The sequence below is a fragment of the Nuphar pumila genome, chromosome 6 (assembly GCF_984573655.1).
Source record: "Nuphar pumila chromosome 6, dmNupPumi1.hap1.1, whole genome shotgun sequence".
Taxonomy (NCBI): Eukaryota; Viridiplantae; Streptophyta; class Magnoliopsida; order Nymphaeales; family Nymphaeaceae; genus Nuphar; species Nuphar pumila.
Genome location: NC_143254.1, coordinates 129,126,179 through 129,149,215, shown reverse-complemented (window position 1 = coordinate 129,149,215; position 23,037 = coordinate 129,126,179). Strand labels below are relative to the sequence as shown.

General features: G+C 36.0%; 1 protein-coding gene across 2 annotated transcripts in view; it reads right to left on the bottom strand.

The window, feature by feature from the left end:
* The window catches only part of LOC149836191 (uncharacterized), a 31,850-nt gene extending 19,784 nt beyond the window's left edge, over positions 1 to 12,066 (bottom strand). For both annotated transcript variants that reach the window (XR_016432403.1, XM_090009045.1), the window contains exons 1-3: positions 9,948 to 12,066; positions 9,638 to 9,716; positions 4,812 to 4,906 (exon numbers count right to left, since the gene is read on the bottom strand). Coding sequence is in view for 1 of the 2 variants with exons in the window: in XM_090009045.1 (XP_089865171.1) it covers positions 4,812 to 4,906; positions 9,638 to 9,716; positions 9,948 to 10,175 (402 nt within the window). In the remaining variant the exon portion in view is untranslated. The remainder of the gene's footprint in view (positions 1 to 4,811; positions 4,907 to 9,637; positions 9,717 to 9,947) is intronic.
* Between the last annotated feature and the right edge of the window lie 10,971 nt (positions 12,067 to 23,037).

Here is a 23,037-nt window from a genome sequence, read left to right as displayed (position 1 = left end):
ATGCTTGAACCCAAATGGAGTGGTGAAGCTATCGAGCTTAGACACAAGCAACTTGAGGAAGATCATTTTTTTAACTTCCTAAATGGCCTTAGACCCGAATTTGAACAAATTCGGTCATTTCTTCTTTCTTCTTTCACGTCTCCCTCCATTGAAGATGTTATCACTAAATTGAGTAGGGAAGAAACCCGTATGGGTATTAGTAAGAGCAAACCTATCATCCTTGCTACCTCTTCTATTCAAGAAGAAAGTGAAGGAGTGAATGTTGTTTGAGGACCGGGTAACAATGTAAGAACTTACAAACCTCCTCACTTCAAGAATCAAAATCAAGGAAGAAATGGGCAAAATGGAAAAAGATATTATAGCAAACTTACTTGTCATTTTTGTAAAGAACCGGGGCATATCAAACCTATTTGCCCAAAATGGAAGAAATTGCTTGCAATGGCTACCACATCTCAACCGAGAGAACGGCCATCCTCTTCCAATGGGTCTCTCTCTTTACAACAAATTATGGATGCTCTGCAACCTCTTCTCAAAGGAGGAACTTCTGGAGGCGCTATGACAACATCTTCACCCCCCGGTAAGATATCTTGGCTTTTAGATTCCGGTGCATCATTTCATATGACTCCAAGTGTTTGTTCTTTTTCCGAATATTCTAAAAACTCTTTTTCATCTTTTGTCTCAACGGTGGATGGAACATCTCTTGAAATTAAAGGAACAGGCAATTTCAAAAAACAAGATTTTTTTATTTCAAAAATTAGATTCATACCGAAACTAAATTTGAATTTGATTTCGGTTTCTCAACTCTCGGACCATGGTTGCGATATAAAATTCTCTTTTGATAAATGTTGGATACAGGATCGCCGGTCCGAGAGGTTAATTGGGAAAGGCTCTAGGAGAGGAGATTTCTACTATGTTGACTCTCTCCAAGTTTTCAAGAATCAATTTTGTAATGTTGTCCAAAACAAGGATATTCATATATGGCATAAGAGACTTGAACATCCCAACATTGTTAAAATTTCATATTTACCTTTTGTTAAACACCTTTGTAAAGGAGATTTTGTATGTAATGAATGTATTCTTGGGAAAATGAAAAGTTTACCATTTTATCAAAGATCCATGTTTACAACAAAACCTTTTGAAATCGTTCATTCTGATGTATGGGGTCCGGCTCCTGTGATATCTAAAGGAGGATTCTCATATTATGTGATTTTTGTTAACACTAGGTATTGATGGATATATTTTCTCAAACATAAACATGAAGTTTTTTCGATTTTTAAAACTTTTCATATGATGATTTTAAATCAATTTAATGAAAACTTAAAAGTTCTTAGATCCGACTCCGGAGGATAATACCTCTCAAATGAATTCAAGAGTTATCTTGAAAGTTGTGGTATTCTCCATCAAAAATCTTGCCCAAAAACTCCTCAACAAAATTGATTAGCCGAACGAAAGCATAGGCATATTATTGAAACGACTCAAACTTTGCTTATTTCTCAAAACATTCCAAAAAACCTTTAGGCTGAGGCAACCCTTACTTCGGTCTATCTCATAAATAGACTTTCATCAAAGAATTTGAACAAAATTTTCCCTTTTGAAAAATTATACGAGAAGAAACCTGACTATAGTAGGTTAAGGGTTTTTTGTTGTAAATGTTTTGTCCTGGGTTTTTGGTTGTAAATGTTTTGTCTTTACGGATAAAAATGATAAGCTTTCTCCAAAGGTCATTCCTTGTGCATTTCTTGGTTATTCGGAAACCTAAAAAGGTTTTAGGTGTTATGATGCTAGGAATGACAAATTATATGTATCCAGAAATGTGAGTTTTTTGGAAAATCTTAGTGGTTTCGAAAGTCTTAAAACTCATAATGAGAATATGGATTATTCCTTTCTATTTGAATTATTAGCTAAAGATGATGATACAAGTGATGATGAGTCAACTCAAAATGACTCAAGTGATAATGAAATTGAGGAAACTATCACCCCTCCGTATTAACATATCGATGAGGGAACATCTAGAGATCCCATCACCTATGTTCATAGAAATAAAAATACCTTTTGAAGTGCTCTTGAAAGATATGATGAAACCAGTAGGACTGTCTCTCTAAGAGAGGAGAACCTGCGAAGAACCGAAAGACCTAGAAAAGCTCCCTCTAGGTTTATCTCATATGACTCTTTTTCACCTAAATACAGGGCATGTCTTAGTGTCATTCATGCTTATGTAGAACCTAAAAATTTTGAGGAAGCACGAAAATGTTCTGAATGGATAGAAGCTATGGAGAATGAACTTGGTACTCTAAGAAGAGCCAAAACATGGGAGTTTCAAGATCTCCCTAGGGGTAAGAAAGCAATAGGATGTAGATGGGTATTTAAGGTAAAAACTAAGAGTGAGGGATTTCTTGAGAGATATAAGACTCGATTAGTAGCAAAGGTATATAGTCAAGAATATGGGATTAACTATAAAGAAACTTTTGCCCCTGTAGCCCGTATGGTCACTGTCCGATGTCTCATCACCGTTGCCTCAATCAACAAATGGAACATCTATCAAATGGATGTTAAAAACGCCTTCCTAAATGGTGATCTGAATGAAAAACTATATATGGATGCTCCACCAGGAATGAAGACTCCCAAAGAGAAAGTGTTTCGCCTTCGTAAAGCACTTTATGGTTTAAAACAAACCCCCAAGGCTTGGTATGATAGGTTTAACTCCGTAATGTTAGAAAATGGTTTTTCATCCTGTTTCACTGACACTGCCTTATTTGTTAGAAAAACCAATGCAGGGATTGTCATTCTGCTTTTATATGTGGATGATATACTTATAACCGGAAGTGATTCTAAATGGGTTAAAAGTATAAAATCAATTTTGAAGGATAAATTTAAAATATCTGATCTGGGATTCCTAACTTATTTTTTTGGTATTGAAATAGCATACTCTTATAGAGGGTATTTTTTATCTCCAACTAAGCTTGCCTCTGAGATTATTGGCAGGTCAGGTATTACAGATGATAAGGTTTATGAAACTCCTGCTATAGTAAGAGCCAAAATGAAGATTGATTATGGTATTCCTCTCTCTGATCCCACCCCCTACAGACAGCTTGTGGGATTTTTAATGTATCTGAGTATTACTAGACCAGATATCTCTCATGCAGTTCATATTGCAAGTCAGTTTCAACATGCACCGACATCTGTCCACATGAGTGTCATCTTACGGGTCGTAAGATACATAAAGGGCACACTAAATAAGGGAGTATTTTTGTCCTCTTCTTCTAAATTAAAATTAATTGCTTATACTGACTCTGATTGGAGAAGTGACCCAAATAACCGTCACTCCACCACTGGTTTTTGTGTGTTTTTAGGAGACTCGCTGATCTCATAGAAATGTAAGAAGCAGCAAAAAGTGTCTCTATCCTCAACAGAAACTGAATATCGTACCATGGCAACTACTGCCATAAAAATTGTATGGATTCACCAGCTATTAAAAGACATAGGAATCACAATAGAAGGGCCCACCAAACTATGTTGTGATAACAAGAGTGCAATATACATTGCCAAGAATCATACTTTTCATGAGCGGACGAAACACATTGAGATGGACTGTCACTATGTTCGAGAAGCGTATCTGAAAGGAGCTATAGATCTTCCATATGTAACTTCAGAATATCAGTTGGCAGATTTTTTTACCAAAGCTTTGTGTGCTCCGCGGTTCAATTTCCTCCTTAGCAAACTTTCGGTCATCCTACCGTAAGTTTGAGGGGGGGTGTCAAATTATGTTACGAAACCTTTTAATCTTATATATTTTATATATATAAAGGATGATACACACATATATATATATGATATATATATATCCATTTATATATATATAAAATATATATTTTCTTATTTTAGCCATAGGGGTAGTTTAGTCATTTTCACAATTTTACGCACATTCACTTTTATGAATGTGATTGTAACTTATTTTTATTTTTTTTCTTTCTTTTATTTTTTCTTTCTTTTCTTTTAAGTACCAAAAGGTAGCTTGGGGGGGCACTCAAATAGACGTTGGGCCCCTCCAACGGTCACATTTGTGACCGTTGGAGGGGCTCCAACGTCTATGAGTGGAGCCCCTCCAAGGCTCCTTTTGGTTGTTATAAATAGGGGTTCTCCCCTTTGTATTTCTTCATGGCTTTGGGTCAAAGCCCAAGCATTCAATAAAGTTTCTATTCATTTTTTAGTGCATTTGTGAGATTGCTTGATTTGTGCTTTTGTGCACAAGTGTTCTTTGTGTTCTTATTGTGCATGTGTGCACTTGTCTTTCATCAAGAACATTGGGTCTTGATTATAGTATCCTGTTGGAGATACTTTTACACCAATAAGTCTTAAAGCACAAGATCAAATATGAGAATATCATGAAGTGACAAGCCAATCATTTATGTTAGGAAGTTTCTTTGCAAGAGAAGCTCCAGTAACACAAATATGCAATGTCTATCTGCATGTGCACTAAAAGGTAAAACCCACTTTTCTTCCTGCCAAAATTGTACTACAACCTGTCTAAGGCAACTAGTTTATTTGAAAACAAAAAACACCAATGTTGAATCTGATAAGGACAACACAATAATTGCATCTTTTAATTGTGTAACACAGGTAAGCATAATATATACCATATGGATCAATATGCAACCTACAACATTATTGACAGTTTCCTAGCCCATGATACTTTACAAAACCAAATAAACTCTATCAGATACAACAGTCAACTCATCTCTCCAATAAGAAAAGTCATATAATACCAATAAATCCATGATTTTAAAAATAACGCTAGTGGAGTAAACACTTGCCCGGAAACTGTTGTACTCCTCCTTCACTTTCAACTGAACATCCTTTCTGCTCGCCATTACATTAATAGGACCAAGAAACATTCTAAGAAATGTACCTATACATCAACAGCAATATTAATCATAAAGATTTTGATTACAAATAAGAACACCTACCATCATGTAACTCCCAATGCCATTATGGCACCACTATGACATGCATGCATGCATGCAAGCATACATACATATATATGTGAAACTGTTTTGTACTAAAGAAGGTACAGAACTCTTGAGCTGGAAATCAAAGGTGCAAGCTGCATCGACTCAATCTAACCACATAGACATGTGTTCAGCATGGTTTGTTTGCTCAGGATCAAACCTTCAATTGTGTTTTTCACATGTAGGAACACAATTTTTTGAGTTGTCATATTTTGGCACATTATGGAACCTTTTTACATGTCACAATCACATTATTCAAGACCCATTTCCTACTAAGCAAACCTTGCAGATCACATCTATGGGGTCTGATCTACAAAAAAATCAAAAGAACATAAGAAGGTGATTTCTAGTAAATAGTTTCATACCTTCATTAGTACCACACATTTACTATATATATATATATATATATATATATATATATATATATATATATATATATATATATATTGGTTTAATTGGTCAGTCCTCCCTAATTTGATTATGGACATGGTATCCACCATATTGTTTTTTGATGTTATGCAACATGTTTTTATGAAACAAACCCTACAAATGAGTTCTTTAGTTGAAAAAGTGGAGAACATCTACTGGATGAGGAATTTCTCAAGTTAAGATAGGTTTCTAGAAGAATCTAAAAATCAAAGACATATTACACCGATACTTTGTGATGAAAAAAACAAGCTTTTTTATCAAAACAAATTTGATCCAAACCATATTTTTCTAGTAAATAAATTGATGATAAACACATCTATGGAATTAGATTAAGCAAAAAGCTCCTGCAGCTAGTCTTATAGAAGTGGACCATACCAAGTCTATACTTGAATTAGGGAGGACAGAGTATCAAAAATATTCCCGTAACAGTTTGAACAAGGGAACTAGTAGAGTCCCCTAGTGAAAATGGCACTGAAATGATGCTAAAATTAAGAGGGAACAGTATTTCCTGTCCACTGGTTCAAAATGTTATAGGAAAACTGCTGAAATCACTAGGTGATGCAGTTTCTTTCCATAAGCCCCCATGAGAATATAATGTGTGTGCTGTATGTTCCTTAAGACCCCATTCTCATTAAGACCCATTAGGTCCACTTACGAACACACACACACACACACACACAGATATATATATATACACACACAGAGAGAGAGAGGTTTTGGGATGAAGGCGTAGTTGTTGTTGTTGTTGTATATACAGAGAGAGAGATGTGTATCTTTTAGACCATTTATCTCCCAGATCGTCCCAGACCCCTTTAAAAAACATAGTTACATGTGTTTTTTGTTCAATCTAAACCCATAGATGTGATCTATATACTTGATTTAGTAGAAAACATGTATTAGTTTAAACATTTTTCATATTTAGATGTGTTTTTAGCTCCATAAAAAATCAATGGTATATATTATAGCGAAAATTTGATTAACTAAAAATCAAGATTTTTGTTAAATTGATTTGATCCAAAGCATGATTTTTAGTAAATAGGCAATAATAAATACATCTACAGGTTTGGATTATGCAAAAAACTCATGCAAGCATGTTTTTTAATGAAGTCTAGGATGGTTTGGGAGATACACATTACTCTCTCTCTCTCTCTGTATATATATATATATGAAATCATAGTTGTAGTTGCATCTTCTCAATTAGACCTTATAGGTGTACTTGACATGTTTTATTTTATTTTGGATCATGTTTTTTGGACATCAAAATAAGTTTTTTTTAAGTCATGAAATTTTGGTACATTGTGAGCCGTTGATTTTTGAAGATCTTAAAAAACCTACATGTATGCCATAATCATATGATCTTAAACTTTTTTTCCACTAAATAACGATTGTAGATTATATTTATAGGGTCTGATCAATGAAAAAAGCACTCAAATTTTGAAATTTTGAAGCTTCTGTTAGGTGGGAGTAGGTGCTCCGGGAGCACCCTATTATTACTATATATATATATATATATATGAAAAAATCGTAATTTCTCAATCCATAGGTACTCAACCCGCACTCAATCGCGTATGCGTGATGGACGGTCAGCACGCAAAAACAAGCAAAAAAATGCAAAAACATGTTTTTTTTTGCTTAAAAAGCCCTTTAGCGGCATTTCGAAACGCCCCTAAAAGCCCAGCGGGGAAACGTGCGGGATTAATTTTTTTGCTTTTATGGTGTTTTGAAGCGCCACTAAAGGGCTTTTTTTGCCCGTTTTTGTGTTTGCACATTTTTTTGTGTTGTTTGTGCGTTGTTCGTCCATCACGGGCGCGATTGACAGTCAGCACCAATGTTGTGAAAAGCATTGAGGCATAGCAAAGCGCTCTGCCAAAAATTGTGGCAAGGCGTAAGCCTCAGGCGTAAAGCGTAAGCCTCAAAAAAAAATTAACTTAAAAAAAACTTTTAAAAAATATCTAAAAATACAAATAAATAAAAGAAATGTTTTATTGATGAAGCAACAACCAATAAGAAGTAGAAAAACTCAAATAAGAAATGCTTTATTGAATTATATAATATATATGTAATATACACCTGTCCAAACACAGAATATATATGTATATAACTAAAAAACAGATTATATAACTGAGTAGAAACAGATTATACATGAATTATATAATATATATATATATATATATATATATATATATATATATGTAATATACACTTGTCCAAACACAATATATATGTATACAACTGAAAATGAAAAAAAGAGAAAAGGAAGGAAAAAAAAAGAAGAAGAAGAAGACAGAAACTGAAAATGGTTTCCCAGAATAATCACCCACTCTTGGCTGCTATGACCCAACCAACATTCTTCCCCTCTTCCAAAAGTACTTTATGAGGTAGAATCCACATAGTCAAGAAGGGACAGCAAATAAAAAATAAGTGAATCAAACCAAAGTTGTACATACAAAAACAAACTGGGAAACCATTGCAAATGCAAATTCATTTTCAGACTGTTACTCTATCATCTGAAGCAAATATAGATAGTTAGATGCTGCATACATTGCCAAGAATTGTGACTCAAAGAGAACCAAATGTATGCAGACCATCATTACTTAGTTGGAAAACCTTTATCGCATGTATAACCTTAGACGGAAATCTCAAAGCATAGCATCGCACGTATTCCATGTCCAGCCATGAGTTAGAGAGAGGGAAGAGCAGTGGTCTATGTTGCAAACATTGCCAAGAATGCGATATTTTTCCACAAAAATCTCAGGGCTTGAAAAAAAAGTAAAAAATATATAAAAATAACAAAAATAAGTAAGAAAATATCATGTTTAGATAATAAAATACATATATGATAAAATAAATAAGTAAAAATTCAAAATAAAGAAAAAAAAGTAAAAACACATTTAATATGTAGAAAATAAATAAAAACAATAACAATAATTGATAATATCATGATATTCTCGTGATAATATCAAATTGGCAATATTTTCAAAATATCATGATATTTTACCTATAATATCATTTGCTGAAAATACAGTGATAATATCATGATATTTTCAAAATATCATGATATTTTACCTATAATATCATTTGCTGAATATATATATATATATATATATATATATATATTATAGTCACAAATATCAGCGATATTTTCAAAATATCGTGATATTATCACTGTATTTTCAGCAAATGATATTATAGGTAAAATATCATGATATTTTTCGCAAATCTGGCCCTGCAAATGAAAACATGTACTGTCGAACGAGCTCGGATGCGTCAAAAAAATTTCAAAAAATGAGTTTTTAGCAGCGGTTTTTTACCGCTGCTAAAAACTGTAAAACAAAAAAAAACGTCTGTTTTGTGACGGACGACTTACCTGTTTGATGATACGGGTTACTCTGCCTAGCACTTTTCTAGCCTACCGCAAGCCAATAGTGTTTTCGGGTTGTTTTTCGCAAATCTGGCCCTGCAATTGTGTTTGGCATGGTCGATTTGCTACGAAACGATACTTGGATCATGTTTTTCGATAAAAAAACATGATTTTGAAGCCTTGAATATTTATGTAAATCTTAGACCGTTGATTTTTAAACCTTATAAAAACCTATCTGTGTACCAGAATCGGATAATCCAAGAGTTGATTCCTATAAAATTAAGCATGTATAACACATATGTACGGTCAGATTTAAAGAAAACATGGAAAAAACCCTTCAAAAGCTCAGTAGGCTGGTTGGCTGGTAGGCTAGAAAAGTGGTAGGCAGCTATCACCTACTCATGAGTGATATATATATATATATATATATATATATATATATATATATATATATATATATATATATATATATATATATATATATATATATATATATATATAGCTAAAGGTGTGTTTTCATTAATTTGAATTCTGAACCTGTGGATGTCTTTATCATTGCTTATTTACTAAAAAACATGCTTTGAATCAAATTGGTTTATTGAAAAATCTTGAATCTTTTATCATCATTTTTTAGCGCAAAACAAGCCATTGTTTTCTTATCTCTCTGAAAACACATCTAAAATATCAAAAAGACTAATCTACTACATGTTTTCTTCCAAACAAACTATGATCAACACATCCATATGGTCATATTAGGCACAGAACAACTGCAACTGCGATTTTGTTAATGGACCTAACAAGACTAAAACGAAAATGGGTCCTAAAGCTCAGAAAACGGTACCATTGGTTTTGGTGGGGAGAAACAAAGAAACATCGCCATCTCTCATCACACACTTGGCTTTGTACAATTCTTCCTCCACCTTCAACAACATAAATAACACAAAATTAAAGAAGGAAAATGACCAATCACAATGCATTAGATTGAATTGAAGGGAAAGGAATCCCATCGAATTAATCGGCCCGAAACCCAATGGAATTACGAGAGATTCGCCCACCTAAAGCTCAATCGACAACGAAAGAAAGACGATGATGATGACAAAGAAGAAGAAGAAGAAAACAGCCGGAGAAAAAACGAAGCCGAGAAGCAACACCTTATCGACGGCCACCGGGTCGACGGCGCCGCTCTTCTCGGCGGCGTCGAGGGATCGCCGGAGCCTCTGGATGTCGGAATCGATGGCGAGGGCTCGCTGGCAGAGCGATTTCTCCTCCTCCTTGGCCCTGGCGACGAGGGACGACGCCGAGTCCTGCAACTCCCTCGCCAGCTCCAACACCCGAGCTGCCTCCTTGATCAGGCCGCCCTCTCCGGCGGACTCCGCCATTCCTCTCGCCGGAAATGCGTTCTTTTTTTCTCGCCGGTGATCGGAGGAAGGGAATTCGATCACGCACCTTAGAGGGAGAGGAGAGGAGGAGAGAAGCCGAACCTCCTGGGCTGTCAATATTTAGTGCTGCCGTACATTTTTCTTCCTACGGTAAAGCGTGGTATTTACTCTAGTGTGCAGGCGGCGGAGGTTTTTAACCGTAAAATAGCGGAGTTTAACTGCTTGAAATCGGGTATATCGCTCGGTGCGCGTTCACATCGAAGGATGCCTACATGGAGACACGAGTCGGGCACGCTGACATGACTCTAACAACGAAAGAATATTATTTTCATATTATTAATAATATATCAATAAAAATACATTTTTATATATTAAAATATCAAATTTTATTTTTTATTGATTACAATTTTTTTATTTTTCAAACGCTTCAAAATGGTGTTACGTGTAGGACGCAAGGACACGATTTTTTTTTTTAATCAATAGAAAGCTAATTTTTTATATTTAAATGTTAAAATGCATTTTATTACAATAAAACATTAAAATACTAAAGAATAATAAAATAAAATTAAAATATTGTCAGTATGTGTCGGTGTGTCCGAGCGTGTCCACTTGTGTCACCAGCGATATGCCACCAAAATGTGGTGAGAGAGTGTATTTAGGTTGGTAGTTTATGCCTATAACTGGAAATTGACATTTGGATCGTACGAATATCCGAAATAAATCCAACCAGGTCACTAACAAGTAACAACCTACGTACATGACAAGGGGTGACCACCACTCAATCTTTATTTTCAAATTCAAAATAACGTTATATTGAAATTCAACATGGTTAACCCTATATATATTTTTAAGATCAAGTTAGCACATCAATAACAGTGTCAGGCCTTGGGACGAACCATATGTGTAATCTGGTCCAACTTTGCAGACGCTACTGGACCTTATTATTTGGTTGAGTGGATCCGAGTCCAAATCTCATGTTCTCTACACATAATAAAGGAGCAGAATCTCATTCCGGACAGGAATCTAACTTATAAATATGCCCACATCCGCCAACCTGAATCAATAAACCTGGGGTCCCACTTAGGTTGGTCCAGTTCTGGTTCATAATCATACTCGTAATTAGGGGTGTCAATGGGTCGGGTTTGGTTTGGACACCCAGGTGGTACAGATTTGGACCTGGTTTTTTGGTATGGTATCAGGTCCGGACCTGGGTCTAATTGGGTTCATTATAAGAAAAAACATACCGGGACCCGATAAGAACTTCATGAACCAAGCCCAGATCATACCCCGTAAAACCATTTTTTTTTATCATTTTTACTTTGAAAAAAATTGCGGGTCTTAATCAGAACTCAGGTCGGGTCTGGGTCTGGTAAAAAATTTCACAAATTATACCCAGGTCCATGTATTAATCAGACCTTCGGGTTTGGAGTCGGGTCTTATCATCATCATACCCGGACCCTATAGGGTTTGGTTCCGATCCGGGTAACTCAGACCCGTTGACACCCCTACTCATAGTATTCTTTATTAGCACCTGTCATTTCCGAATCCATATGAATAACATGCAGGTCGGGTTTGAGAAAATGGTTTTTGTCAGATATCCAATCCAACCCGACCCAACATGAGTATCATATATGTATTTTAAAGGTAAAATGTGCGTTTTGATCATTTCTTTTTCTGGACCCAATATACCCCAAATCCAAACCCAACTGTATGTTATATCTAGGTGGATATGGGTATACCCTAATGGGATGGATATCCAACCCGTTGACAGACCTGAGATGCCCCTCGTTGGTGTGTTTGTCAATTAAGCCAAAAAGTATTTCAATTGCTTTAAGCTAAATAGATCTTGTATATGAATATGGATACCCAAGGTTCCCTAAAAAAAACAGAGAAAAAATGGACACCCTAAGAAGTAACCAATTTGAGTATAGGGTGAGATTGTGAGAATTCTGTATGGATATTCCAGCTCCATCCAGATCCAAATTGCACGCATTGTTGGTCAGTTGCATGAAACAATAGTATGTGTCTTTATATGGATTTTACAGTCAGATTATATGATTATAGGAGACGCAAATAAAGTTGCTTGGACAATGCAGATGCTAATGTCTCATTTTACAAACTAACAAATTGGATATGAATCTCCACGAGGTCCATGCTTCATGTTGGTCAGTCCATGAGAATGTATACGCGTCTTTGGGACCATCTATGGAGCCAATCCAATGGATCCGTATATGTACTGCCATTGTAACTTGGATATAGATTACTTTGTAATAAATCATACCTCCATATACTGAGAATGAAAGCATCAAAAAATAAGTGGCGGTGGTTGGCCCAATGGCCCACTAACTTGGTCCACTCCCCACCATAATCAAACATTGGCGCTCCACTACCTATAGCCGATCCAATCTTTCCTCAAGACATTCTAAATTTTGAAAAAACCAGGATGATATATATATATATATATATTAGTTTTTTCTAATTTTGGCGTGTTTGTTACATGCGAACCTGTGAAAAGTATGGTGTCAAACATGCACTTTCGTATGAAAAGTCATTCTCCAGGGCATGCAACCTCTTTTCGTATTAAAAATGAAGGCCCACAATTTAATTTGTGGACCCTGCACCCATTTTCCCACGGAAGTGTTCAATTCGCCCTGCAAAAGAGACCATCTTTCATATGAAAGGGGTTCAAACAAAAACCTGTTAGAAAATCATGTGGGTCTACATACGTTGAACCACACATCGTAAATATGTCTTAGGTTCAGGCCTAGTTTATGTGGTCTAATCCGGATGGGCCCTGTGGTATCTCAAATGATATAAAATACTATGTGGAAAGACCTGTCATGTCTAAAACTTTATAATGAGTTAAGTTGGAGACAGATTTCTAAATGCATTAGGTTATGATTCCCAAACCTTATATAAAAGTTTTCCTTTTTCAGATTCTCTATAAGTAAGAAAGAGATTGAGTTCCTCTTATCAGGTCTAGAGAAAGGAAAATAGCCAAATATATAGGTTTTGGAAGATCATACCTGTCAACGATCAATCAGAGCGCTATGGATTCAAGTATAGCTTTCGCTTTTGGTTTTATTTTGTTCATGATTTCAACGGTTTAGTGAGAGCATGTTATCGTTTTAGTATTCAGTGAATTTAAATCTAACAATTGGTATCAATTGGTATCAGAGTCTTGAATCGTTGAAAATATATGATTTTATGTAATTTGTATTTTTTTTTGTTTTCCGGCGATGATCCATTCTAATCGATGGATCGTAGTCTCGCGGCATGGGGTTTTATTTCCCATTCAGATTGCCGAGAAAGAACGGCCATTGGGCCCTTCATTATGCTGATGATGTTATGGTGACACCGTTTTTCCCTGATCATCGGACCATCGTCAGGTGAAGTAGGGGTTTGCTCCTATCCAGTCCACCAGACATGTGCTCGTCCGGTCTAATCGCCGGATTATTAGAGATAATGCCTATTCAGGATTCGCATAAGGGTTTTTTTCCTTTCTCAGTTCTCAGGTAGGTTGTTATCGGATCTCATTGCCAAAATCGTATCGATTCATGGCCGGATTCGGCGTCCGCCGAACTCGTTGGAGTCGTTGGCACCCAGACCGGATTTGATCATCATCGGCTAACAGGAAGGTGAGCACCTGGTAAGCCTTGTGTATGCCGACATCCGGGGTTGATCTAGACCATAGTCGAATATGTTCTACTCACTGGCTTTTCATCGGGTTCCTCTATCGCCCTCCATCGACAGCAGTCAGATTCTGGTTTTGGTCTTCCCCCCTCCCCGCCGGTAGGTGATCGTATGAGGGATCACACTTTTTTCTTTTCCAAACGACCAGATGGCAAAGGTTCTCCCTTTGATTTGTACATCGAACGGGGTGTCACCCGATCTGGCCATCGAACAGGCGGTTGGTTGTCCTGTTCGCCGATCGCAGTGGGTCACGCAAGGCCGAATGACATTAGCCAGTGGTTTGGGCATGCGGTTTTTGCCAGCCATTGTCGACGACCATTTGGGGATTGTTGTGTCCGGTGACGGCACATTGGGGCATCCGGCTCGCCCCAGCCACTATTGCCAGGTGGTTGAGAGACGCCTGTGCCTTGTGAAGGTCAGCGGAAAGTGACATCGGGTTCCACTCTTCGTCGTCGGCATCTCACCATCAGCTGAGTCATTCGGGTTCGCTCAGGCATCAGGCGTTACGAAGAGTCGGGTGATACAGTAAAACATATCACTGTGTAGGCCGGTTCACCTTTGGCATGGGACAGTTCAGGAGTGCCTGAACTGGTTCAGTTACCTGCATAGGGGGCGGTTCGACAATGTGTTTTACTTGATCCAGCTGGTTCGGCCTTCTACCTATGTGACCAGTGCGGTTCAGTTACATTCAGGACTGATTCAGCTGTCAGGAATAGACTATTTCGGTATTTTGGTTTTGGCTGGGTCGACCCTAATACACTGGACCAGTTCGATCCAGTATGCAGTGGGCTCTGGTTTCACTGGCAACATGAGCCAGTTTGATTCCTAGTCAGGGTCCGAACTGGCTAAGGTTGCATTCGGAGGGTGCAAACTTGCAACCTCGTTCAACCCCATTTGGTTATAAGGGTTGAACCGAGTCTAGTGAGCCCAGGTTGAGCCTTGTTTGATGTCACATTGCGGAGGCCAACACACGGACCAGGTTCATAGGGTTTGACCCAATTCAGGTCAGACCTACTTCAGGACCTGCAGGTGGGTCCGGCCAGGCCCGACTGGTCGGACCCGTGCACTAAGACTTATAAAAAAAATAAGGATTTTATAGAGCTATTTGGCATGCATTATGGGTCACTTTGGCAGGCCTGTTTTCGGTTACCCTACGGCCTATGCTTGTTATGATTATGCTTGATTATATTCATATGCATGAGTAGACATATTTGGGCATTATTTCTGATTATGGGTCCAATATTTTAAATTAAATTAATTGAATCAATATGTTGTCAAAGCAACCTCTGTTGTGTAGGTTAGTTCATTTTAGAATATTGTGATGGCGATATATTTGCGGTTCATGGAAATAGTGATCGGCCCAAAGGAAGATTACTATTTGGCTGAGCTCAAATGTATACTTTCAGTAATAAATATGGGGTAATCATTCAGTTTTTCATGTGAATAACGAGTCGGTCTAAAGAAAGGCTCGTTGTTTGACAGAACTGGCTGTCCATGTTTTGATTACTATATTGAAAGTACCACTTACAAGTTGACACTTCTGTTTAAAGACTAAGTGTCAATGTTATGTTGGGTATCTTGTAATGAGGTTCATCGTTGTTTAATATGTCATTTTATGTCATTGCATATGAAAATATATATTAATCGTGAGTTTGTTTGTTCTTTATTCAGTTAATACCTCTGCTTCTATGATATCTGTAAACATTAATTTTATCCATATTTTAAGCGATTCTAATTTTAAGAACAAGGAAAAAATGTTATGATTGTGCTTGGTTGTATGGAGTTGGACCTTGCACTACAAGAAGATCAACCACATGCTCTTATGGATAAGAGTTCTGCTGAGGATAAAAAGAACTTTAAGCGATGAGATCGATCTAATCACATGAGTCTCATGATTATAAAACGTGCAATTCCAGAATCCCTCAGGGGCACCATGTCCAAATAGGCCAATGTCAAACATTTTCTTAAAGAAATTGAAAAACATTTTGTGAAAAATGAAAAGGCTGAGACAAGTACCCTTCTTTCGAGTCTTGTCTTAATGAGGTATAAGAGCAAAGGAAACATTCGGGAGTATATCATGGAGATGTCTCATCTTGCTTCAAAACTTAAGGCACTAAGGTTAGAGTTGTCTGAGGACTTACTCGTGCACTTGGTTTTAATAACCCTTCCTGCACAGTACAACCAGTTTATGATCAGTTATAACTGCCATAAGGAAAAATAGATTCTTAATGAGTTCATTTCTTACTGTGTGCAAGAAGATGATAAGATGAACAAGAGAAGACTGAAAGTGATCATCTGACAGTAACCTCTAAGGACAGGTTTAAGAAAAAGAAGAGGGCTAAGAAAGCTGCAGTTGACCCTCAATCGCAGAAGAAACAAAAATGACATTAGGACCCAAAGTCTAGTTGTTTCTTTTGCAAAGGAATGGGTCACATGAAGAAGGACTGTACCAAGTATCATGTTTGACGTGAGAAGAAAGGTATGCTCCTTACTTTGGTTTGTTCTAAAGTTAATTTGACTTATGTGCCCGAACACACTTGGTGGATGGATTATGGTGCTACCACTCAAATAAGTGTATCTTTGCAGGGTTTTCTAAGTTGTCAACCGTCAATTGATACTAAAAGATTTATCTATGTGGGCGATGACAAAACAATTGACGTTGAGGCAATAGGGACATTTAGGTTGTCATTAAAGATAAAAAATTATTTAGATTTGAAAGAAACATTTAATTTGACATCTTTTAGGCGGAATTTGGTTTCTATTTCCATTTTAAACAAATACAGTTATTCTTGTTTATTTGGAAATAATGAATTTAAATTATTTCTTGACTCAAATCTTATTGAAACCGGCACTTTATCTACAGTTGACAGCCTTTATATGCTTGATATTATTGTCTCATTTAATAAAACCTTGTAATTAAGTTCTCGTGGTACAAAACGAAAATTAACAAATGAGAATTCTGTTTTGTTATGGCATAAGCGCTTAGGTCATATTTCTAAACAAAGAATTAAAAGGATTGTGTCAAATGAGATTCTTGGTTCCCTTGATTTCACTGACTTTCAGGTTTGTGTTGAATGTATAAAAAGAAAATAAACAAACATAAGAAAATTAAATGCCGAAAAGGAGAACAAACATCTTAGAACTAATTTATACAGATATTTGTGGACCCTTCTTTACGGCTTCTTGAAATGGTCAACAATATTTTATTACGTTCATAAATGACTATTCTCATTATGGGTACCTATATTTAATTCATGAAAAGTCTCAATCCTTAAATGTGTTCAAATCATATAAGGCCGAAGTTGAAAACCAACTTGACAAAAGAATTAAGGTCGTCATATCTGACCATGGTAGTGAGTACTATGGCAGATATGATGGATCAAGTGAACAATGTTCAGGGCCTTTTGCTAAATTTCTAGAGGAATATGAGATTGTCTCTCAGTATACCATGTTAGGCACCCCTAGCATAAATAGTGTTGTTGAAAGATGAAATAGGACTCTTAAGGATATGGTAAGGAGTATGATTTCTCATTCTACCTTACCAGAGTCCTTTTGGCGAGAAGCATTAAAAACTGTAGCTTATATTTTGAATAGAGTACCATCTAAAGCAGACACTAAGACCCCATATGAATTGTGGACAGGCCGAAAGCCTAGTATGAAACATTTTCATATTTGGGGATGTCCAACTCAGGCTAGGCCCTATAGGCCATATGAAAAAAAACTGGATTCCAAAATGGTTAGCTACTATTTTGTTGGGTATTCTAAAAGGTCTAGAATCTATAAGTTTTATGACCCTACGAATAAGTCCTTTTTCGAAATGAGAAACGCTTGTTTCTTTGATAGTGCTGAGTTTGGAGGGAGTGATAAAGTAAAAGACATTCTTTTAAAGAAGAGTCTCTTTCTCTTCCTACAGTTGTGGATGGCAATAATTAGATTCTCATTCCTGACATTGTTTCCACAATTTCGGATCAAGGTAATGTTTCAGATCTCCTTATCCAAAATCAAGTTTTTACTTCTGAAGTTTAAACTCAACAACATCAAGAACCAGTGCCATTAAGGAAATCCACTAGAGAGAGAAGAAGGACAATTTTGGATGATTATATTGTCTTTCTACAAGAACATGAGGGTGATACTTGAAAGTGTTGTAAGATCGAGGCAACGAGCACTAGAGGGAGGCTAAATAGTGCTTTTAAATATCGTCTACAGAATTTTGAAGGATTTTGAGATTCGCAAAGCAATTATACAAAGAACACAAGAATTTATTCCGGTTCGGTCTTTCAGACCTACATCCAGTCCCCAAACAAAACTCGCTTGAGATTTCCACTATCAACCTTGTGTAACCACAAGAACATATAGATCAAATCTGGTCCCACTTTCAGTAACAACTCTACTGAAAGCAAACAACTCCTTTAAACTAAAAAGTCATTTCCTTTTATAGAAAAATATAAGTAAGCAAACTTGCAATCAACCTACGAGCCTTTTCTTATAAATGCAGATGAAATGTAATTGGCTTCTGAGGTTGTTGAAATACTCAACTCATAAATTCACTATCTCTCAAAGGAATTTCAGTAAAAAATTGGAGTGAAAATATCAAGTGAGTGAGAAAACAAATACTTGAATGAATAGGAGTGAAAAACAAAGAATTCAATCTTTGTAATTCAATATAATTTGATTAGATTTGATGTTTTTGAGTGTGGAATGCACTCATATTTATAATTGAAAGATTCCATACGTTGAGGGTATGAAGAGGTGTCAAAACAGTCACTTTTGAACGGTCAATTCATTTAAAAAATGAAGACATTTTAAAAGTTACAGAAAATGACAATATTAGTCAACTGGAACAGTAGTTAGTCGATTGAAATTAAATATTAGCAGACTGACAATTATCGTCAGTCGACTACTGTGTTTAACAGAGCCGTTTTAAAATATGGAGTTTGAAACTTAGTCGACTAAAGAAAAGTTAGTCGACTGATGAAAATCATCAGTAGATTGAAAAACCTTTCAGTCGACTACTGCTAAAATTTCAGAAATCAAACATTCTGTCTGGTCGACTAAGAGTCGATTAGTCGACTAATTCAGAAAGTTGACATTTTTGCTTTAAACAATTGGCTCGAGAAAGTTGGTTGACTGGTGAGTCTGTTGGTCGACTAATAAACATGAAAAATTAAGTAAAGAGTTTTTTAAAACAATTTTCATGAAGGGTTCTTTTAGAAAAGTTTTTTTAAAGTCTTTTTCGGTGAAATGCAATTAAAATATGCACTCTAAGTAAGGCTCTTACAAGAATCTACGACATTTAATTAAATTTATATTTGCACATATGTCTTCAAAGATTCTTCATTGAATTCTTCAATTCTTGTCATCTTTCTTCATTGCCTTAGCTGAAATGCAGTTGATTCACTTATTCATCATAAAAATCTAGTTCTAAAAATGTCATATACGGCTTCGTTGTTGTAACAATCTCACCATTTTTTATAATGACAAACTAGTCAAAGATGGATCATTTAAATGCATAGATGGAGATTTTACTCCCCCTATCAATATGTTGTAAAACATAAGAAGTTATCACAATCAAAGCATATATATATATATATATATATATATATATATATATATATATATATATATCACATATTGATTGTTTTGCATATTCATTATTACTTCATGCATTGCAATTTTCTTTTTCTCCCCCTTTGTCATAATCAAAAGGAGTAAGTGCAGTCATAGCATAAGCAAAATGCAAATTCAAGTCCAAAATATTACAACCCAGGAATTATCAAAGTTCATGAAAAGAAAGGTTGCAATAACTGTAAACAAAGTTCAAGAGAAGTGTTGCTTGATCATCTCTTTGAGTTCAACAATATCATTCTGAATTGACAAAAGTTGTTGAGTCACATCCTCACGAAAAGTGTGTTGATGTAGCTTCAAAGCTTCTATTCGTTGTAAAACTTCATCATGATCTGGATCAATAGTGACTTTCTTTCGTTTTACTTGAGATGGGGGTGTCATAGGAGACGGTGATGGTTCAGAGGATGTAGGAGATCTAAAATTTGCAGGAGGTAGATAGGTGAGTTTCATTCGTTTACAAACAGTTTGATCAAAGTATTCATTTTATTCAATATATTTTTCATTGGTTAGGGGTACTTTGAAATATTTGAAAATACGGGTAATAAGACATCCATACGGAATAAAGAGTTTTTGTTTCCACAATGTAGTAAAATACACATTGGCCCAATTTACAGAAATATTTCTAAATAAGACGTAAAGAGCCGTAGAGAGATCTGTGGAGTAGTAATCAAAAGATCCAGTTTTAGGTAAGACATTATGGGCAAGAATTCATCAAGCAATGCGAGCGCGAGTTTGAAGATTGGTATTCTTGAAGGGAGGACAATGAGGTGTACCGGAAATAAAAATTTGTTCAAAAATTCTTTCATCATTAAGTTTAATAGTGTTGAAAAGAGTTTCTAAAGGTGGAATATCTAGGATTTGTCTAAGAAGTTTAGAATCAAACTTAATTTCAACATCGCGAACAAGAGAGAAAAGAAATCCAGTTTTATGATCAATTTGTAAATTAGTGTAAAACAAATGGATCAATAAAGGATAATAAAATTGGTCAGAACCGGCATCAAAAAGATGTGAAATGCCTGTGAATAGTTCTTTTATATTATAGCGAGAAAATAGGTGAAACAAAACATTTCGATCGGGTAATATAGGGAGTGTAGAAATCCATCCAAAAGTATTGTATAGAATGGGATTTCTGAGTAGTCTAAGAGAAAATCCATGACGTGCTTGTGGTGTAGATGAAGAGGAATCTTGTGCAGAGGTTGTTTTCTGAGGAGGCATGGTTGTGAAGAATCAAAATGAAACAGATGAACCTGTCGAAGAGAATCGTTGTCGCAAAGAGTAGCTGATCGACGAGGTTGAGACGTTGTTGATGATGGCTTCTGACGAGGCAGTGAGGATGTCAGACGAGTCAAGAAGATTTTGGTGAGTGGAAGATGGTAACTTGTTGTTGAAGAGACTAGAGTGGCCTTCGTGCAATGCGAACAATGCTTCGTTGATTGCCGGGGAGAATATGATGGATAGTAGGTCGTCCACGATCACAACCTCCGTTAGTGGCCAAAACAAGCAGTGAGGGCAGTCCACCGAAAGAGGGATGTCAATTTTTCAAGGGTTTTAAGAAAGAGGGAAGAGGCGGCAGAGGGTTCGGCAGTTACAAAGATCGATGAGTCCTCAGAGAGGAACAAGCAAAGATGCTATGGATGTCGGCTTTCCAACGCTGCAATAGATGTCATCTGGCACATGAATGAGAACAAATGTTGCTGGTGCAGAGAAATGGTCGTCTGGCATCACAGACGTGAGCTATTGTAGAAGCACTCTGTCGCAGCAAGAAGGTTCCAACAAGGAGGAGGAGTTCATCCGACAGGGTATTTGAACTCCTAGGGTTTGTAGAAGATGGACAGAAATGACAGAGAAGAGGGAGTGTGTTCGGCTTCTAAAGAGGGAAAAACACACGGGCATAAAAAAAATATCGACTGCCCTTTTAAACAAAACCAAGGGGTATCAACAACAACCATCAGTCGACTAATCGATTTTTATCGATCGACTAAAAAGTTTGATTTTAAGATTTTTCAAAAATAAAACATTTTAAAAAATAAATTTTTAATTTTAAAAATAAGCAAATGCCTAGTTCTCTCCTAATTCTCATAAAATCTTCATTTTTAAGTGGTTTAGTGAAGATATTGGCATATTGTGCATTAGTGGGTATAAAATTTAATAAAATATCTCTTTTTAACACATGATCTCGTAAGAAATGATGTCTTACTTCAATATGCTTAGTTCTTGAGTGTTAAACAAGATTTTTTGAGAGATTTATAGCACTAGTGTTATCACAATAAATAGTTGTTGTGGAGTAATTCAAGCAAAATCTTTTAAGGTTTGTTTCATCCATAGTACTTGTGAACACGCTAAACTAGCCGTTATATATTTCGTTTCAGTTGTTGAGAGTGACACTGAATTTTTCTTTTTACTAAACCAAGAGACTAAAGAATGTCCTAAGAAATGACAAGTTCCACTAGTACTCTTGCGATCAGATTTGCTTCCAGCAAAATATGCATCACTATATGAAACTAAATCGAAGGAAGATGATTTCGGGTAAAACAAACCAAAGTCTGAAGTATCTTTCAAGTATCGAAGAATTTGTTTTACAACAATTAAGTATAATTCCTTCGAATTAGCTTGAAATCTAGCACACATACAAACACTAAACATTATATCAGGTCGACTAGCAGTTAAGTATAATAGAGATCCAATCATACCTCTGTAGAGCTTAGTATCTATATTTTTACCATTTTCATCTTTGTCAAGAGAAGTAATTGTGCTCATAGGATTTCTTTTTGATTTCGATGAGTCCATGCCAAATTTTTTAAGAAGTTCTTTTATATACTTACCTTGGTTGATGAAGATTCTTTCTTCACTTTGCTTTATTTGAAGTCCAAGGAAGTAGTTCAATTCTCCCATCAAGCTCATTTCAAACTCTTCCTGCATAGCTTTAGCAAATTCTTTACAAAAAAATTTATTAGTAGAACCAAATATTATGTCATCAACATAAATTTGTATAATAAGAATATATGAATTAAGATTTTTAATAAATAAAGTAGAGTCTACCCGACCAATGAAAAAACCAGATTGTTTTAGAAAATTTTGTAGTCTTTCATACCACACTCTTGGTGCTTGTTTGAGTTCATACAAAGCTCTTTTTAATTTATAGACTTTTTCTGGATATTTCTCATTTTCAAAGCCTGGAGGTTGCTTTACATAAACTTCTTCATTAATGTATCCATTTAAGAATGCACTCTTAACATCAATTTGATATAACTTAAAATTCATGTAACTAGCAAAAGCAAACATCATACGAATTGACTCTAATCGAGCCACCGATGCATAGGTTTTATCAAAATCTATGTCTTCTTCTTGATTATAGCCTTGTGCTACTAGCCTTGCTTTGTTTCGAATGACTTTGCCATTTTCGTTCAGCTTATTTCGGAAGATCCATCTTGTTTCAATTATGTAAACACCCCAAATTTTCCTCATCCATTCTCAAACAACCCTCCTCGTGTAGTGCCAACCCTGTTAGGTCAGTGTAGGAGTCAAACCCCGAGTCAGTTTCAGA